General features: G+C 37.9%; 1 protein-coding gene across 1 annotated transcript; it reads left to right on the top strand.

Moving 5' to 3' along the window:
* The first annotated feature begins 5087 nt into the window (after positions 1-5087).
* Positions 5088-14334, top strand: LOC145777572 (uncharacterized). Its single transcript, XM_082588986.1, has 9 exons — positions 5088-6194; positions 6927-6965; positions 7459-7560; positions 7998-8242; positions 8714-8815; positions 9302-9439; positions 9719-9807; positions 10600-10807; positions 12335-14334. The coding sequence occupies exons 1-9, from the start codon at positions 5210-5212 to the stop codon at positions 12527-12529; spliced, it is 2103 nt and encodes a 700-aa protein (XP_082445112.1). The 5' UTR covers positions 5088-5209; the 3' UTR covers positions 12530-14334.
* Positions 14335-16713: the final 2379 nt, after the last annotated feature.

The following is a 16713-nucleotide window of genomic DNA, read 5'->3' as shown; positions in this document are numbered from 1 at the left end:
ACAGAATAACTCTGCAATGGTTGATGGCTTAATTAACCGACCCTGAAGTATACTGGAGCAGATTGCTTGCAGATAAATCAGTGCGTTAATAACAGTCGTGTAATGACGCAATAAACACAATTGAAAACAACAATCCAAGTTTCCTTATTACAAAAGCACCTACGGTCACTTATTCTGTGGTTTTCGTGTTATAGAATTGTCGTGCCAAGCGATTACAACAGACAAATGTGTCCAACACCCTCCCTTCTGTGCAGAAATTCTACAGTATTTCTATCAGTATCAGCATGAATAAGGTCGCCACATTCGCCTAAGCACGTGCAGAACCCAGCTGAGACTTGCTTCTCTGTGACGTTTCTTTTTAACAAACGATCAATGTAACGCAATGATCCTCATTGTTAAAATTAGAATACATATCCTGTCGAAAAGTTCAGACAACTTTATTTTAAGGCAACATTGCAAGGCATTGAAATGATGTAAAAATGGCTACTTTTGCCATCAGCTTGTTAACGATGCCACTCTTATGAGATCTTTAAAGCAAATGCCTGTACTATTATTGTTACTTGTTTCAGCTTTGTATTTGTTCACGTTAAACAAACAATTGTAACAATTTAAATATATTTTTGCTGCATTCGCTCTATTTTTGTCAAGAATTTTGCGGCGGTCATTTATGACCGACCAATGAGTCGGCTTCGGCAGACATTCGAGGTCATGTCCGCCGGATATTTCGAGGCCTGGAACTGCCACTGGACAAAAGTTACACTTACAAAAACTCCAAAACGAAAGTTGAGATGTCAGTGTCAGCTTGTCAAGGCCGCTAAACACAAAGTTGCCAGATCTTTTTAAAACTACCAGCCCAATTGCTACTAAAAGGTAGCCCAATCGTCATAACTCACAAGTGATGAAACAAACCCAAAAGTAGCCTTTAAAACAACAAATTTGAAAAAAATGTAGTCAAAACGGAAAGTAATTGTTAAAAATTGAATAAAACCAAACGAAAAAAACGTCATTGTTAAAATTTTTCTGCGACTTGAAACAAAATTAGCTCAATTTAGCAAGAAAACCGCGTAACTGGCAACAGTGAATGAACTGATCAGTGTTTCCGCAATAAATCCAACGATTTGATTGGAAAAGTTTTTGTTTTTCTAAAAAAAAGCTTCCAAGCAATCAATAAATCAATCAATCATTTTATTTTTCTTCATTAACGCGTCCGGGACGAAAAAGATACTAACTACAAAAATCGATATAAACCTACCAGCACGTTAACGAACGGGAAAAGGTGGCAAAACCTTGAAAGGTTTAAAACGTGCCTGAATGAAAAATTAAGTAGTAGGCTATATATCAGTAGTTAGCACGGACACAAAACCCAAAAAACAAATAGCAAAAAATAAAACAAATACAGAGAGAAGCACACATGTAGTAATGAATGACAGCCTAATGAAAAGTGTTGTGGATTGAATTTGCCAGTTCCAATATTGATGTGTATGAGCAGTCATAATAATAATAATAAGATGGAGAAAGAAAACCGGACATAAAAGAAACCCATCCTCAGGCAAAAGCCCGTTTCAATGTGGCCCAGCAGAGCAGGTGTTGAGCTCTTTCTACGGTTAGACTGCACATCACACAGTAGCCTAAGACGATTGAGGTTTGATATCCAGTTTAAGTTATTGTTTCTTGTCCTGGTGGGTGATGAAATGGATGAGCTGGTAGATAATGATGTTGATGATGGATGATGATGTCCTGATGGTGTTGATGAAGCTCTCATCCCCTTTTGCAACGTGTCGTGTTGATTATGGAGTATTGCGTTTGCTGTTAATATCTACAAACAGAAAAGTACAGCACAAGCAATCGATATTACTGGTATTGTTAGGTAAGCCTAGTCTTTTGTAAATAATTTCAGATTTCTACTAAAATCTTCACAAGAAGCCTTTCTACGTTATCTTTCTATTCAATCTATACTATTGCGTGTCCGTTTTGCTTAAATGTTGTTTTAGTTTGTGAATAAAAAGTGACTTTGTATCAGTCTTTCTAATTGAAGAAGGAAATTCGTTCCATGTTTTCACACCTGTGAATTCTATTGAATGTTGAGTAAGCGTTTTTGAGAAGTATGGAATGTTTAGAGAATCATTATCATGGTTTCTTGTAGACAAGCTGTGAACCTCTTTGACATATTTAAAAAGGTTGGTGAAGCAATCTGGTAGTAAATTGTTGTGAAATTTAAACACGAAAACATCAATTTCCAGTTTGAACAATTGCTCAATTGATATCGGGATCTTGCTACAACTATCATTGTTAGGACGGAAAATACGATGAAATTTGTCACAGATTTTTTGAAGTTTTTGTATAAGTCCTTCGTTGCCATATTTCCAAGTCGTAATGCAATACCTCAGGTTACTTTCAATTAAAGAATGGTATAAGCAGATCAAATTTGACAAATTAAGACAGGGTCTAATCTTGGTAATTATGCCAAAATTTCTTCGAAGCTTTTGCAGCAAATGTTGCATGTGTGGTTTCCATGAAAGATTTTCATTCAGAGTCAGGCCAAGGAAACTGATATTTTGTACTCTCTCAATTGGTTGATCATTTATACTTAAGATTTGCTTACACTTATTCGCACGTAAACTGTTAGTATCAAATACCATGTATTTTGTTTTGTTTACATTGAGTGATAACTTATTTGCTACAAGCCATTTGACAACTTCTTGCATTTCTGTATTGGCCGCTTCATGCAATTTATCCACACTCGCAACAAGCAATTTTTTAATAGTGTCGAGGGAAGGTGAAAAATTAAGCAACTGGTGATTACTTTTGCCAATGCTCGAAGTTTCAGACGATATTTCAAAAACAGACTCTCTAAATTGGAAAGATTACAAATCTTAACTTCCCAATAAATCTGGAGTTCTGCAGTACACTTGGTGGAAGAAATACCGTACCTTTTTTTTTCACTGAAGCTTCTAGGATATTTACCATCATAGGTGACTCTGATATTATAACTGTAATCTCTGATATCACTGAGTTTAGTTCTGTTCGATCTTATCAAATAAAGGGCAATATGAGTGAACTAATCGTTCTGGGGTGAATTTAGTGTCACTCTAAAATCTAAATTAGAGATAGGTTTGTGATAAATTGGTGGCAGGTGTTACGGTACCAGAGTGGTATTACTGTCACAAGAGTTTAATAATAATAATAATCCTGTTTTTATTTGCGCCCATTACGATAACATACGGTACAGTACACTGCGATCACAGATGCAATACAACAGACGACAGGAAGCAGCGAAGTGACATATACCGGTACCGGTAGTCTTCGAGTCAGCTGCTCTCCTTATTTTGGCTTGCCATTATGTGTCTTTGCCGAGACACAGCCGCGTGCTCTGGAGCGGTGTCGAACCCACATCCTTTCGAACGTCGCACAGACATTCTCACCACTCCGCTACACAACCTACAATTATTATTATTATTGTACTGAGAGTTTGATAAGCTTTTTGAAAGTTAAATTTGGTAGTTTCATATGCTTATAGTGCCTTTGATTCACTGATGCAGTTTTCCACTGAAATATGAGATTGGCACAGTATTGTTTCTTATTGAAATGTTGTTGTCTGTATATGAGCTGTCCTTAAAGTGCATTTCTAAAGCGCACACTCCGAGAGTTGAACCAGAGTGTTGTAATCGCATTTTTAGCTTATAAATTCAGGTGCTTTACTCACTGACCTGTTGACTCTTACTAACTGACAAACTTGTGGAAAAAGTGTAAGTTATGACAAATTGACAGTTATATAGCCTATCTCTCTCTCTCTGTAGGTATCATGGCTGATACAGCCCTCGATGTACAATGATGTTCCAGTTTGATCGATCTCGTGCGTCTTGACAAATTTTAGTAGGGTTTTTGATTTGTGGTTGAAAATTGTGCAAAAATATACGGTACAGTAGCCTATAGCTTTTATGAATTGGAAAAATAGATATTTAATCAATTCTGTTTTCTATCCTATTTATTTATAATAGAATGAATAGTAGAATGTATTATATGGAGATTGGAGAAGGTGTGCTAGAAAACTTGAGTTTTAATCTTTCCACAATGAAATAAGGTCCCATCTCTAACAATGACGGCTTAAAACATTTGAGGCTTGCTTAGACTAACCTAAGAACAAATTTTCACAATTCTGTAACACATAGATAACTAGCATGTAGCGACTGCAGGAGCCCTCATAGTATCAAATATAATACCTGTTCAATTTAGATTAAAATTCTGTAGCCTATCTTTAAGACGTTATTGTGCTCCCAACTGGTGTGAAATAAATTATTATTACTATCTGTGTAGTGGTTTAATGTGACACCACAGAAAACCATTATATACATACAGTAGTTTTCATGGTTTTATAATATGTATAATATATATATTTATTAATAATACATTATTTTATTATTTATTATTATTATATTATTTATTAATAAATTAATTATTAATAATATATTATTTTATAATATATTTATAATATAATATATATATTATTAAACAATTTGTTTCTACTGTATGAAATTTAACTTCATATATATAATGTAGATGCCATGCTAGGCAATTGGTAAGCTTAATAATAATTTATATGTATACTTGGGAAAGGTAAATGGAAGTTCCTGATTTTACCAGCCGTTCTTTGACAATACAAAATGAAAAAAAACAGTTTTCAACCCGCCAAGTTCAAAACCAAAACATTGTTTATAGATTGAAAAACAGAGAAACTCGTATTTCTAAATGTGGTACGTTGTGGACAAACACAAGGAGTTTTTGTCAGAGCATTATCCCCAATTTCACTGTTGTCAATGTAGAAAAACCACATTTCTTTTTGCGAAAGTTTTCCCCTGACGGTAAACATTTTATTGCATTTTCTTCAGACCAGACTTCTGTTGAAATATATGAGTTTCAAGGTTGTCATGCTGCTGAGAATCTACTGTCGTCAGTTTCTGGGGAAGTTTTGCATGACCATTCTAAGCACTCCAGTGAATTCAGAAACTTTTATACCAAAGTCAAAGAGCAACTTTTTTCAAAGTTTTTTGTTTTGAAGCATCGAATACCAGTTGCATGTGAAGGTCAAAATCTTAACAGAGAATGCAGTTTGTTTACAGATGATGGGCATTATGTTTTGGTTGTCTCTGCAACATTTTTACCACAAGATTCTCAGACTGACTTTTATGACATTTACACACACAATGAGGCCATGAGTCCAAATCCAAAATATCCTCTTGAAGACTACTCTTTGCATTCTGTTGACATAATCAATGGAGTTCTTCAAAGTACGGTGCATTTCAAATGTGATAAAATTTATTCTTCTCATCATCAAGGTTTGTATTTGTACAAGAATGTTCTTTCAGTTATGTCAGTTCAACATCAAACAATTCACATATTTCATATTGAAAATGGAACATTGTTAAAAACACACTCAATTGGGCGATTTTGTTTTGAAGGTGATCTTGATATATTTCAGCAAGTCAGACAAGGCTCACAAGACACAAGAACAGAACCTTACCATGACGTTACCATTAATTCACTCAAACATAGAATTTTATCTTATTTATTTAAGCAAGCATTGCAAGAAGGCAAAGAAAGTCTCCTTCGATTTTACCAGCAGTTTGGATTCTTAGAAGATTTGCGCATGTGGAGAATGCAGCTTTTAGATGAGGATCATTTGTTGATTAAATACTCTAGTCAAGATGTTGTTGGCTTACGAATCAATGATCCAAGTGCACAACCTTCGTTTTTTGTGGTATATAATTTTCGAGAAGGGAAAGTACTTTCGATATATGAAAATACATCAACCTATCTTTTGAATATTTTTGAACAAAACCCTGGCCTTTTTAGAAATGCTGATGTCATCAGAGGCCAGTTACAAGCTGCATGTTCAAATGTTTATGCTAATCAAATACAGCAAAGGCACAAAGAAACTATTGTTCATGCTAAATATGGTGGTACCACAGAGGCCACTAAAAGACTGTTGGCACAACTGCCTGTCTCTTCGCAATCCCACAGTGCCAGTCCATATTTAGATCTTGCATTGTTTAGTTATGATGACAAGTGGATTTCTCCCATAGAACGACCAAAGCCCTGTGCAGATTATCCAATACGTTTTTATTCCAGAGAATCTGGAATACTAAAATTTCAAATTCAAGTTGGAATGATGATGGCGCCCACAAGTTCAACTCCACGTAAATTAGTGGCTTTCACGTTTCATCCCCACGAGCCGTTTGCCATCTCTGTACAAAGAATTAACAGTGACTATGTTTTTAACTTTCATTTTCGTCATCTGCCAGACTGTAGCTGAGTGGAAAAAAACGTTTTCTATTAATTTGAATTTATCTCTTAGAAATTTATTTTAATATCTGTGTTTCTGAATACGTTTCTAGTTTATGTGCTGGGGGCTAACAATGATACTCTATATGTGTTAGTTGTATGAATTTTGTTGAAGAAATAGCCAGTGTTTATCACAGTTCAATTAGCATGATTTACTATTTCAATTATTAATTTACTAAACTTTTTTTTCTGTATTTAGAGATTTGATACATATCATTTTAGTTGTACGAATACAATGCTAGAACGTTTTATAACTTTGTAACACTATGATTGTGTGTAGGGTTTATGACCCACCAGCTTATCAGTTTGTCAAGAAAATTAAGTCATGAAATCTTGCGTTTATTTTTGATAAAGTGTACTTGGTGTCACCAATTATAAGTTATAACTTGTTGATTTATATAATATATATATATTATAATTTTATTGATTTTTTCTTGAAAAATGGTAAAACCAATCATCATTCTACACTAAAAGCAAAGCAAAATGATGCTATACTGCCATTTTCTTATTCGTTACATACTGCTTACTCTTTCTAGATTAAACACTATTCATAAACATTTATTTAATTGTAATCATGTCTTTGTCAGCAATCAGTCTTAAGCCAATGGACCTATCTATTGACAGAGGTATGGAGTGATTATTGCAGACAGTGGTATTTTATTTTGTGGTTAGCTGAGCACATATGTGTGAGATTGATCGTTCTTCAACTGTGGCTAGAATGTGGTTTGCTCAGCAGCAAAAGGCACCGATGATACATTTCTTTTCATCCATACATTGAATATATGATGCCCCTGGAATTGTCTATAAATACGATTAACAACTTAACAGTTTTAGAAATTAATGATACTGACACTGATAAAAAAAACAAAAAAACTTGGCTGTGTTGAGCAGGGATGCAGATTTGGTGAAGTAAATAATTGGACAAACTGATTGATAGCTTTTGCAAGCATGAAACTTTTTAGAATTACTTTCCAAAAAAGGGTGTTTTGGTCCTGACAGAGGTTTCTCTTTTTGTGCTTTGTGATCGAATCAACATGTCTTTGTGGGTATGTGTGGTATGTGTGCTAACACTTTAAATTTTCAAAGTATACATATGCAAAGGGGGGCTTTTTTGTGCAGATCCTTCATGGCAAAACACTCCAAGAGAGGTTGGAGATGGAATGGAAGCCCATCCTTCTCATGGAGTCCCCATCATCCCAGTGCAAGCAAATCCACATCAAAGTAAGATTTACTGCACATAATCGTAATGTGAACTGCAACCTTCTATAAGAATTATGGGGGTTTAAATCAAGAGGTTACAATGTTTTCTCTGTTTTTCGTAAAGAATGCTATCTTGCCACATTCTGCATGACTGATCGTCTTCAGCTCACTTTAAGCAGTGAAGCCCTGGTTTTTAATTGTTATACACAGGATTCTGTTTGTAATAACTTAAGGTTAAAGAAGATCCCAATCAAATATGGTTTAATATGACTCCATAAAGGTTGGGCAAGATGGGCAATGGGCATATAATAAACTACATAGCCTACATATTGTCCACAAACTTATTGAAAGCATGTTTTAGCTACATCAAAGATAAAATATTGGTTTTAATTAAAGTTTTTATTGAAAGTTGTTAAGATTTGTAACAAGATTAGATTTGAAACATGCGATTTTTTTAGATGTTCCAAGCCCACCGAACTCAAAGGCTTGTTCAAGAAGCTCTTCGCCACCAGCATTTTCATATACTCACTTGTATGACGCGGAAACTCAACGTCATAGCTCTCCCCTCTTGAGCAGGTCACCTGTGTCGTCCCACCCATCCAACACTAGTTTGAGCACTTCAGCTGTGGTATTGAACAACACCGAAAAGTGCTTGATGGAAGAAAAATCTGCCCTGAAAGACCATCTACAGATCCAAATTCAGGTTATTTTTTAAATGTGCCATCTTTTACTACAGCTTGATTTTTTGTCAATTAAGGAAACTTTTATTTTTAAATTGGAAGTTGTATTTCAAAGGCTTATTGCTGATGGTCTATGATACTTATATCAGCGTTGAATAACTTACACAACTTCGTTTGTGGTGTTTAGCAGTTTGTAAAGAGTTGTTGCCTGTAAACTATTGAACCGGCTATGTGCGGTTGAAGGAAGTGCTTTTCTTGAAGTGTGTTACTCAGCTAGGGAGGTTAGAAGTAGCACCATTCCCATACAGCAAATCAGTTGTTTTTTATATTGATTTAGCGTTTATTGTTGACTCATTCTAACAAAACGACTGGTTTGCTGTCTGAATTGCTACTTTATTTTTCCATTATGTTTTTCGATTGAGCTTGCAAACAGAAAATACCCTTGTTACTTTTATTAACATTTTCCTGGGTAGATAATGTTGTGTTTGATGTAGGTCAACCAAGAGTTGAAACGTTTGTTGGTTGCTTCCGTTGGTGAGGACATGGGCTTTCATTACGAAAGGCTTTCGACTGAAAAAGCTCAATTGGCTCTTGAGGTAAGAACAAAGTTCAGCGCTTCCTTTCTAAGTGTAAAACTTAGGTGTTATACGAGGCAGAGTCTTGCCAACAACATCCAGCGGGAGCGAAAGTTAGGTCTTTCAGTCAGTTTCGGAGAACACTTTAAGATGAATGAAATATTCGATCACGCCATCCTTTGACCGCCACAGACAACTTTGTTACTCGTAATCAAAGGAAACGTTAGTTTTGCGCAAAAGATCGAGTTTAACTGTAAGTTTAGCCTTGCTTGTAATTCGTTCCTTTATTGAACAGTTGCAATGCTTCTTTGCATGGTCATACCGCAGACTACTGACTAACGATGATATTCTCTGACTTCTTGTCAGCATCACACAGGAATGTTATCCCCTCTTTGTGCTTTAATCACATATTCGAACTGTGCAATGCACCATCTCATGTGTTTACTGTTTATTCTTAAGCGATGTTGCGTGTTTAAAATATTGTCCTTTCAACATTGTGTTTCTCAGGTGGATGAATTGAAAAGGAACATGGAAGCTAGAAGGGAAGAAATGGAGAGACTCGAAATTTCCTGCGATATTTGGAGAAGCAAGTTCCTGGCCAGTCGAGTGCAGTGCGACGATCTATCCACTTTCCGTCGCCTTCAGGTGCTAATATCAATCATTGATGTTGACGTCTGTAACAACGACAACGTCTGTAAATGTTGAATCAATGCAAAAAAGGACTAATTTTCTGGCTGAGTGCTTGCACTTTCCTATAACCTTCTCAAATTACTGAAGATTATGAATTTGTGTCGTTGCAATGTGTTTGTATACTTCATGCTGTGTATTAGTCTGTATGACGTAATAATTGCTATCCAACCCATTTCAACAATTATGTACCTTTGAAAGACGTTGCTAAATATTGGTTACATGCAATTTGTTCAGGAGCGACAAGGCAGAGAATTGGAAAGTGCACTGCGAGGCCTGCTCCGTGAGCACTGGGACAGAAGTGAACATCTTGATGATTTGTACAAGTATGACTGCAGTATAGCGCTAGAAATCAGTTAAATACTGTGATAAGGGCGTTTTTCACATGCCTTTCCTGTGCTTTGCTTATATCGATTTCAAAGCGGAAAATTTCATCTGCACAAAACACTATATTTTGAAATTGAGAAGTTTAAATTAAAACCACACTGCTTTTTCTCATTATGTTGAAGTTTTCAACTCACAGCAACGAGCGGAGCTACCATGCTGGTAGTCTCTTGACTTATAATGAAACCATAAAATCTACCAGGCAAGTGCGCTTCTGCTTTAAGTACTTCAGTCTTGCATTAGCTACGTATGTTCTGATGCCCCCAGCTATCGAAGAAGAACGTAGTTTTTTCTTTATCATTGTTTTTTTTTTGTAGCATACACCCAGACAGCAAAATCTAATGTTATAGCCAGTTGTTGTCTTAGGAAATGATCTTTCAATAAGTAGTTTGTGACGTAACTGTGCGTTTGTCGTCCCTTTGATGTTGATTGGTTAACTGAATACGCGTCATTGTGGTGGAGAATGAGGTGTTTTTTTGGTGTATATTTTATACCTCAAATACGTCATAGCCGAGTGGTGAGAACGCTGGCACGACGTTCAGATGGACGTGGGTTCGACACCCATCGAACGAACGTGGGAATGTCTCAGCGACATTTAATCACATGCTTAAAGGTGGACACGAGGATTTGTCTTCTTTTTTGTATTCTAAGTCTTTATCACGGGGTGGTAGGCTGAATACAAACAAAACAAAAACGTCGAAAACATGGTTTCACATAAAATTTTGTTTCTTTAGAACTCTGCTTCGAATGAACGCGAGCTTGAATAAAGAAGCTGCATCCCGAATGTCTTTGAATAAAGATGTTTCCACTGTGGCGGAAAAGTGTCGGACGTTGGCTAATTCACTTTCCACGAAGCTTCTAGGGACGTCTCTGAAGCCGCATACATGTGATGCGGTTGATTTTGTACCAAGCCCTACCCCCGCAGAGAAATATGTACTGCAGGTAGGTGGATATATCATCATAACCATCAACCAATTTTCATTATATAGGCCATGACTGTTAAGTGTACAACTACCTAAACACTGTCATGAGTGTACTACAGCCAAACCTCCTTAATGCGACCTACCCCATTTCCTGAAGGAAGGTCAGTCTCAATGAGGTTGTCCGATTATATCTGCATAGGATGAAGCGGTGAAGTACTGAAGCAGAAATATGATGAGAGATATACCAGAACATCGTGTGAAAGAATAAATAACTAGAAGAGTAAAAACTATAATGCCAGCCACGGTTAAAGACCGAAGTTAGAAATATGCCGGAACGACATGGTTCAAAACACACTGTGATCATATTATTAATCTATCAAGTCACATTAGCAGAATAATAATAATAATCAATAATCATCCTTTTATTTGCGCCTATTGCGCTCACAAATGCAATACGACAGGAAGCAGTGAAGTGACATAAACAGTCTTCGAGTCAGCTGCTCCCCTTATTTTGGCTTGACATTAAGTGTCTTTGCCGAGACACAACCGCTTGCTCTGGAGCGGTGTCGAACGCACGTCCTTTCGAACGTCGCGCAGACGTTCTCACCACTCGGCTACGCAGTCGGTAAATCACATGCTGACCACAATCACATGCTGACCACATTGTGGAAATCTGTTACAGCGGATTTATGTCACAGGCGGCCATTACCTACCAACGAAACATGACCATACCTGAAGTCATTTTTATTGTTCTAATCTATCACAATCACGTCGTTCTGGTTTATGTGTTGATGTATTAAAGCTAACTAAGTAGTTTAGCGGACTGGTTAAGAGAACTCAATGGAACCCATAGAAGCGGTTTGTGTTGCAGAAGAAAGTATGAATGCTTAGTCAAGCTTACTATGAAAATCTAGAGTGATATAACAGGGCTAAATTCAACGGCATAAGATATAGTTTATCTAAGAATTTTAAAGTGATGGTTACATAAAATAAGTCGCATTTCTAAAATAAGTCACTTCTGTTACATACACTTCTCGGCGTACAGCTAACTCAATGCTTGACAATGACTGCGACTTGCTTCATGCCCAACGTTTGTTGCATAAATTAACGACGCCTAGCTTGCTTTCACAGGCTGGACCTGGAAATAATTATTTGATTTTATTAGAATCAATAGGTTTTTAGCTCTACCACGCACAAATACAGAGTTGCATCTTCCCCTTTTTGTCGGTGTGGTGCTGAGGAACAAATCATAACATCGACTGTGTCATCTTTCTTACCGCCAATTGTTGCTGAATTTGTGTCTGTCCTGAACGGCTAACCCAAAAGAGTGGCTACTGGCTGTTCTTTAATAGCCTTTCAGCGTAATCCGGGAAGCATCGGCAATGTGGGATGGTGAAAGGATATACCTTTAGCCCAAGTGGCTCATCCGAAGATGAAGAATAGTTTGATCATCTTGGTACCTGATTGTTTTGTTCACTTGATATCGTTGATCATCATTGTAGCATTGTTCCGTCATACAGCTCACTCTATGACGTTTGTGTTGCAGTTGCTCAACGAAATGCAACAAACCTCATCGGGATCGCTGTCATCAGAAGCAGAAACAAGGACTGCGTTACCACGCGCCGCTTGGCATGAAGCGCGCTTGGACAGGACAGTCAGCCGCTTGCATCTACACTCGTCTTGTCTCAGTGCCACAATCAACTGCTGTCCTCACTGCAAAGGCGACATCTACGTGATTTGACGAGGCTTCTCGAATGATATTTTCAGTGACAGCAGGTTCAATTTTTCAAACTATTCTGAATACGTTTCTTTGCGACTTAAGCAATTATCAATTGTCATTACGTAATAAAATAACTTATCCCACTGTCTCTGGAGATACCAACCCTGATGTATAATCATCATCCCTTTAGATTAGTGTCCCTAACGACTATTAAAGACAGATCGACTATTGCGCCCGTTGCGTGAACTGTTCCTTTGGTTTGGTGGGAGGTCGACTGAATTACAAGGTGGACATTTTTTGATCGGTCGCAAATGCAAAGAATGTCGTTATCTTGGACTGAATAGTATTGCTTTGTGTGAAGTGCTAAAGTGCTTATTCATTGAGTACAGTTTGCACTGTTCCGTCACATTTACACTCATGTTTAGTAGTAGTCCAGTACTCATGTTTGATTTTATTTTTTCATGGTTAGGCTACCTTGGGTTCAAACCCCTTTGTTTGGTTCAAAAATTTTTCATTTACTTGTATAATTCCATGTTCTACACTGGTGTGTTACTTGCCGCCAGAGACAAATTGTTTAACTGAATCACCGAATGTGTCACAATTTTGCACTCTTCCGTATTGGTTGCGAAAGCTGACGCACTGTCAAAGTAAAGGTTGGTGTTGGGAGCCGAATGTAGCTGCCATCCCCACAACCCATGGAAAACATTCGAAACCGTGCTTCACTGTGGATGAGAGCTCCTTCAATAGCAAACTCGTGCAGCAGTTGTGGGCCAACTTCAGCCAATTCATTCGTTTCCTGTCATTACTTCCATTGCTTTAGCCGAGTGGTGAGAGTGCACACACGAAATGACGTCATTCCGACACCAGTCCGCCCCGATAGCTCAATTGGTTAGCGCGTCACTTCTACAACGAAGAAACTTCAACATCAATAGCGGCGCTGGTTCGACTTTCGGGGTGTGCGCTTGAGCACCACACGTTAAGGACTGCTCTCCATTCATCATCTAATGGATGGAATAATTCCCCGGCAACAAGACTTCAACAATCGGAAACTTCACTCTGTCAATCTCTGTGACCGGGTCTGCGTCAGTGATTCAAAGCCTCTACAAGTATGCGAAACTGCCAGGATTAAGCTCTGCAAAAAGCTTTCCCAGTCCGATGATAACGATTCAATCAATCAATCAAACCTATCAGGAACACAAAGTTATGACATGAGTGAAGATGGACACGACGATTGACTGTTTGCTTTCATTATCACTTTAACTCAAAGGTCTCAAACACGCGGCATTTGTTTGGTCCTCAGAGCAATTTGAGTTTGAGACCCCTGATCTAATCCTTTAACCACAGAGCATGAGTTTGGTTGTTTTATGAATTGAGGGTTTTGTTGTTCGTTTCAGTCTTAACTTGTGGATAGGTGGCACTAGTGTGATCTTCAACGAGTGTTGGTAGTTGAAAACTGTTTAACAATTCAGCTTTGATTAGATAAATAACCTTTTAAGTTGAACCATCGTTTGCACTTTTTTAACTTAAATCTGCGCCTGTTTCTTGCCTTGCAATTTATTCCTTACATTGTGCTTGTTTTTCGTCTCTGATATGCCCCTAGCTACAAAATTCGTCTGTTCTACGTTGAATCAACGTAGAAAGGCGGATTTTACTGACTGGGCTATTATACACTGTCAAAGATGATCTTATTTGAATGAGATCAGGAATTTCCAGTCACATGCCAAAGTGTCACACTTTTCTCTTTCATTTTCGTATGAAGAGCACGGCGTTTAAAGAGCTTCCTTTACTGGTGTTAATGAACAAAGTGATGAATAAAGCTCCTGTCTGCGTGTTAGAGTGTGGCCTGGTTGCACTGAAGTCAATTAGCGATACAGTAAGTGAGGCAAGTGATTGAATATAAGTTAGTTAGTGCACGGTTTTACGTCTTTTGTTTCCCGTATTGCGAGGGTTGGACGTCAGTAAATTTCGATCCGGCTTGATGGCGGCTTTCCACGTAACTTAATCATATTTTAAACGTAGACCGCCACAAAGTTCCCCTTTCGGATGTCGCTCCGCAATCTATCGCACCAACTCTTCTTTGGTCGTCCACGTGGATTACGCGTTACTAATAAGTAGGCACTTTCAGTGGCGTAGCCAGAAAAAAATTTTGGGGGGGGCCAAATATTTGATGAATTGAAGAGAACGACAAAATGTTTGATTTAAGACATCACCACCTGATGTGCAGTGGCGCATCCTGGTGGGTTAATCAAGGGAAGCAATAAAGCTGGTGGGGGTTAGAGCGTGCCGAAGGCACGCGTATTCCAGGGGGGTCCGGGGGCATGCTCCCCGGAAAATTTTTGCAAAATTACACTTAAATAATGGATTATAACGCTTTCTGGAAACACTTTCAGGGTAATATTTGTATGAAACTTATTAGCAGATAAACAGCTATTAACTTATTAAAGGTAGCTCTTATCTACACACAAACGGGCAAAAACTGCGGCTAAAATTAGAGAACACAAAAAACTCAGCTACACAAAAACCCTATAGAGTAAGCGATTCTGAAATTGCTTCCACAGATTAGTTAAAAGAAGCGTAAATCGCGTAAACTTTGCGCGATTTACGATTTGCAAAATTTATTGGTGTCTTTTTGTGTGTCTAAAACAAGTCCTGGGGGGTGTTAATAGCCAGATGTCTTGGAAAACAATATAAATTTATACAAATTATATTATATTTTCAACAAAGGGTTCAACTTCGGAATCCAAACTTTGAAAATTTGGGGGGGGGCTATGGCCCCGTTCGCCCCCCCCCTGGCTACGCCTATGGGCACTTTACGTATTCCACTCTTCGAAAACAATAAAGCAGTCCTGCGTAACGTATATGCGACTCAGCTGATTTCAGTCATGTGACCCAGCACGTGATATTCTGATCGTTCTTCTCGAAAGATTTTCGATACTGTACAAAGAAATTTAAGTCAATGTATCGCCACAACCAGCGTGGCTTAATGGGTTAGGGCAAAGGAGTAGTTGTTTCGACTGCGTGGGTTCGATTCCCACCCTCTGCTAATATTCTTTTTTCTTCTGCAACTGAACTGAGTGCAAGAAGGATCTTAATGACTGCAACCAATTGAGTTTATAAAGAAAATTGGGACAAACACCAGTGACGTCATATACGTCACGCGTGATTGTGTTATGTCCTTCGGACAGTGATGTGGGCCTACGTTAAAGTACCTATCTTACTAATATACAGGGCATAACTGGTAAGTTTATTTTCCTATGTCCGCTCCGATAGCTCAGTCAGCGAAAACCCCGACTTTGTGCATGAAGAAACGGAAAAATCAAGAGACACAAGTTCAACTCTCGGGGTATGCGCATGAGCAACGCTCTTCACGAACAGCATTTAATTCAGCGGCATCGAGTGGATGAAGTAGGCTAGTTTGAAGACAACAACACCTCAACCAGCGAAAACATCACACTATTACCCGCCTGCGTCAATGGTTCAAAGCCTCTATAAGTAATGCTGTAAGATTATGCATTACTAATATACAGGGAATAACTGGTAAGATTAATTTCCTCAATCAGCGAACCCCCCGACTTTGTGCATGAAGAAACGGAAAGATCAAGAAATACCGGTACGACTCTCGGGGTATGCACAAGTGTGCGAAACTGCCAAGATTAAGTTTTTGCAGTCCGAAGATAAATGTTCTCACAATCAATCTGGTTTTTAAAATTTTTAATATCATTTCAGTTAAAAATAAAACTTGGTCTTAAAATTTCAAGAACATCTGGCAACACTTTTAGTTAACACATTTTCTATCACTTTGCAAGCAACTTCGCACCCAAATGTTGTGCATAAACTCATTGCTTTAATGATTTGTTGGTTTTTGCTACGGTATGGTTTCATTGGCTTCAGCACCTTGTTGCACATTGAGATATTTGAAACCTCCAGCCACCAAGAAAATTATTTATGCGTCTTCATTTCCACTGCTTTCAACCCCCCTTTGGCACGCGTGTGACCTCACGATATTGAGAATGATGCTTTCAGTCCCTTTATGTCTCTAAAACAAAGTTTACCTAATTTTAAACGAAACTGCGTTAAAAGTGCGAGTTTTGCCAATTCCAAACATTCAAATATCTCAGCCAGGAATTAGCAACAAGAAAACATAGAGACTTAGTTTATTTCCGAAAAAGGTCGAAAAAAACATGATCTTATCCTTTTGCTATGCC

The sequence above is a fragment of the Aplidium turbinatum genome, chromosome 9 (assembly GCF_918807975.1).
Source record: "Aplidium turbinatum chromosome 9, kaAplTurb1.1, whole genome shotgun sequence".
Taxonomy (NCBI): Eukaryota; Metazoa; Chordata; class Ascidiacea; order Aplousobranchia; family Polyclinidae; genus Aplidium; species Aplidium turbinatum.
Note: the sequence above shows the minus strand (reverse complement) of the source record. Positions and strands in the feature narration are given on the sequence as shown.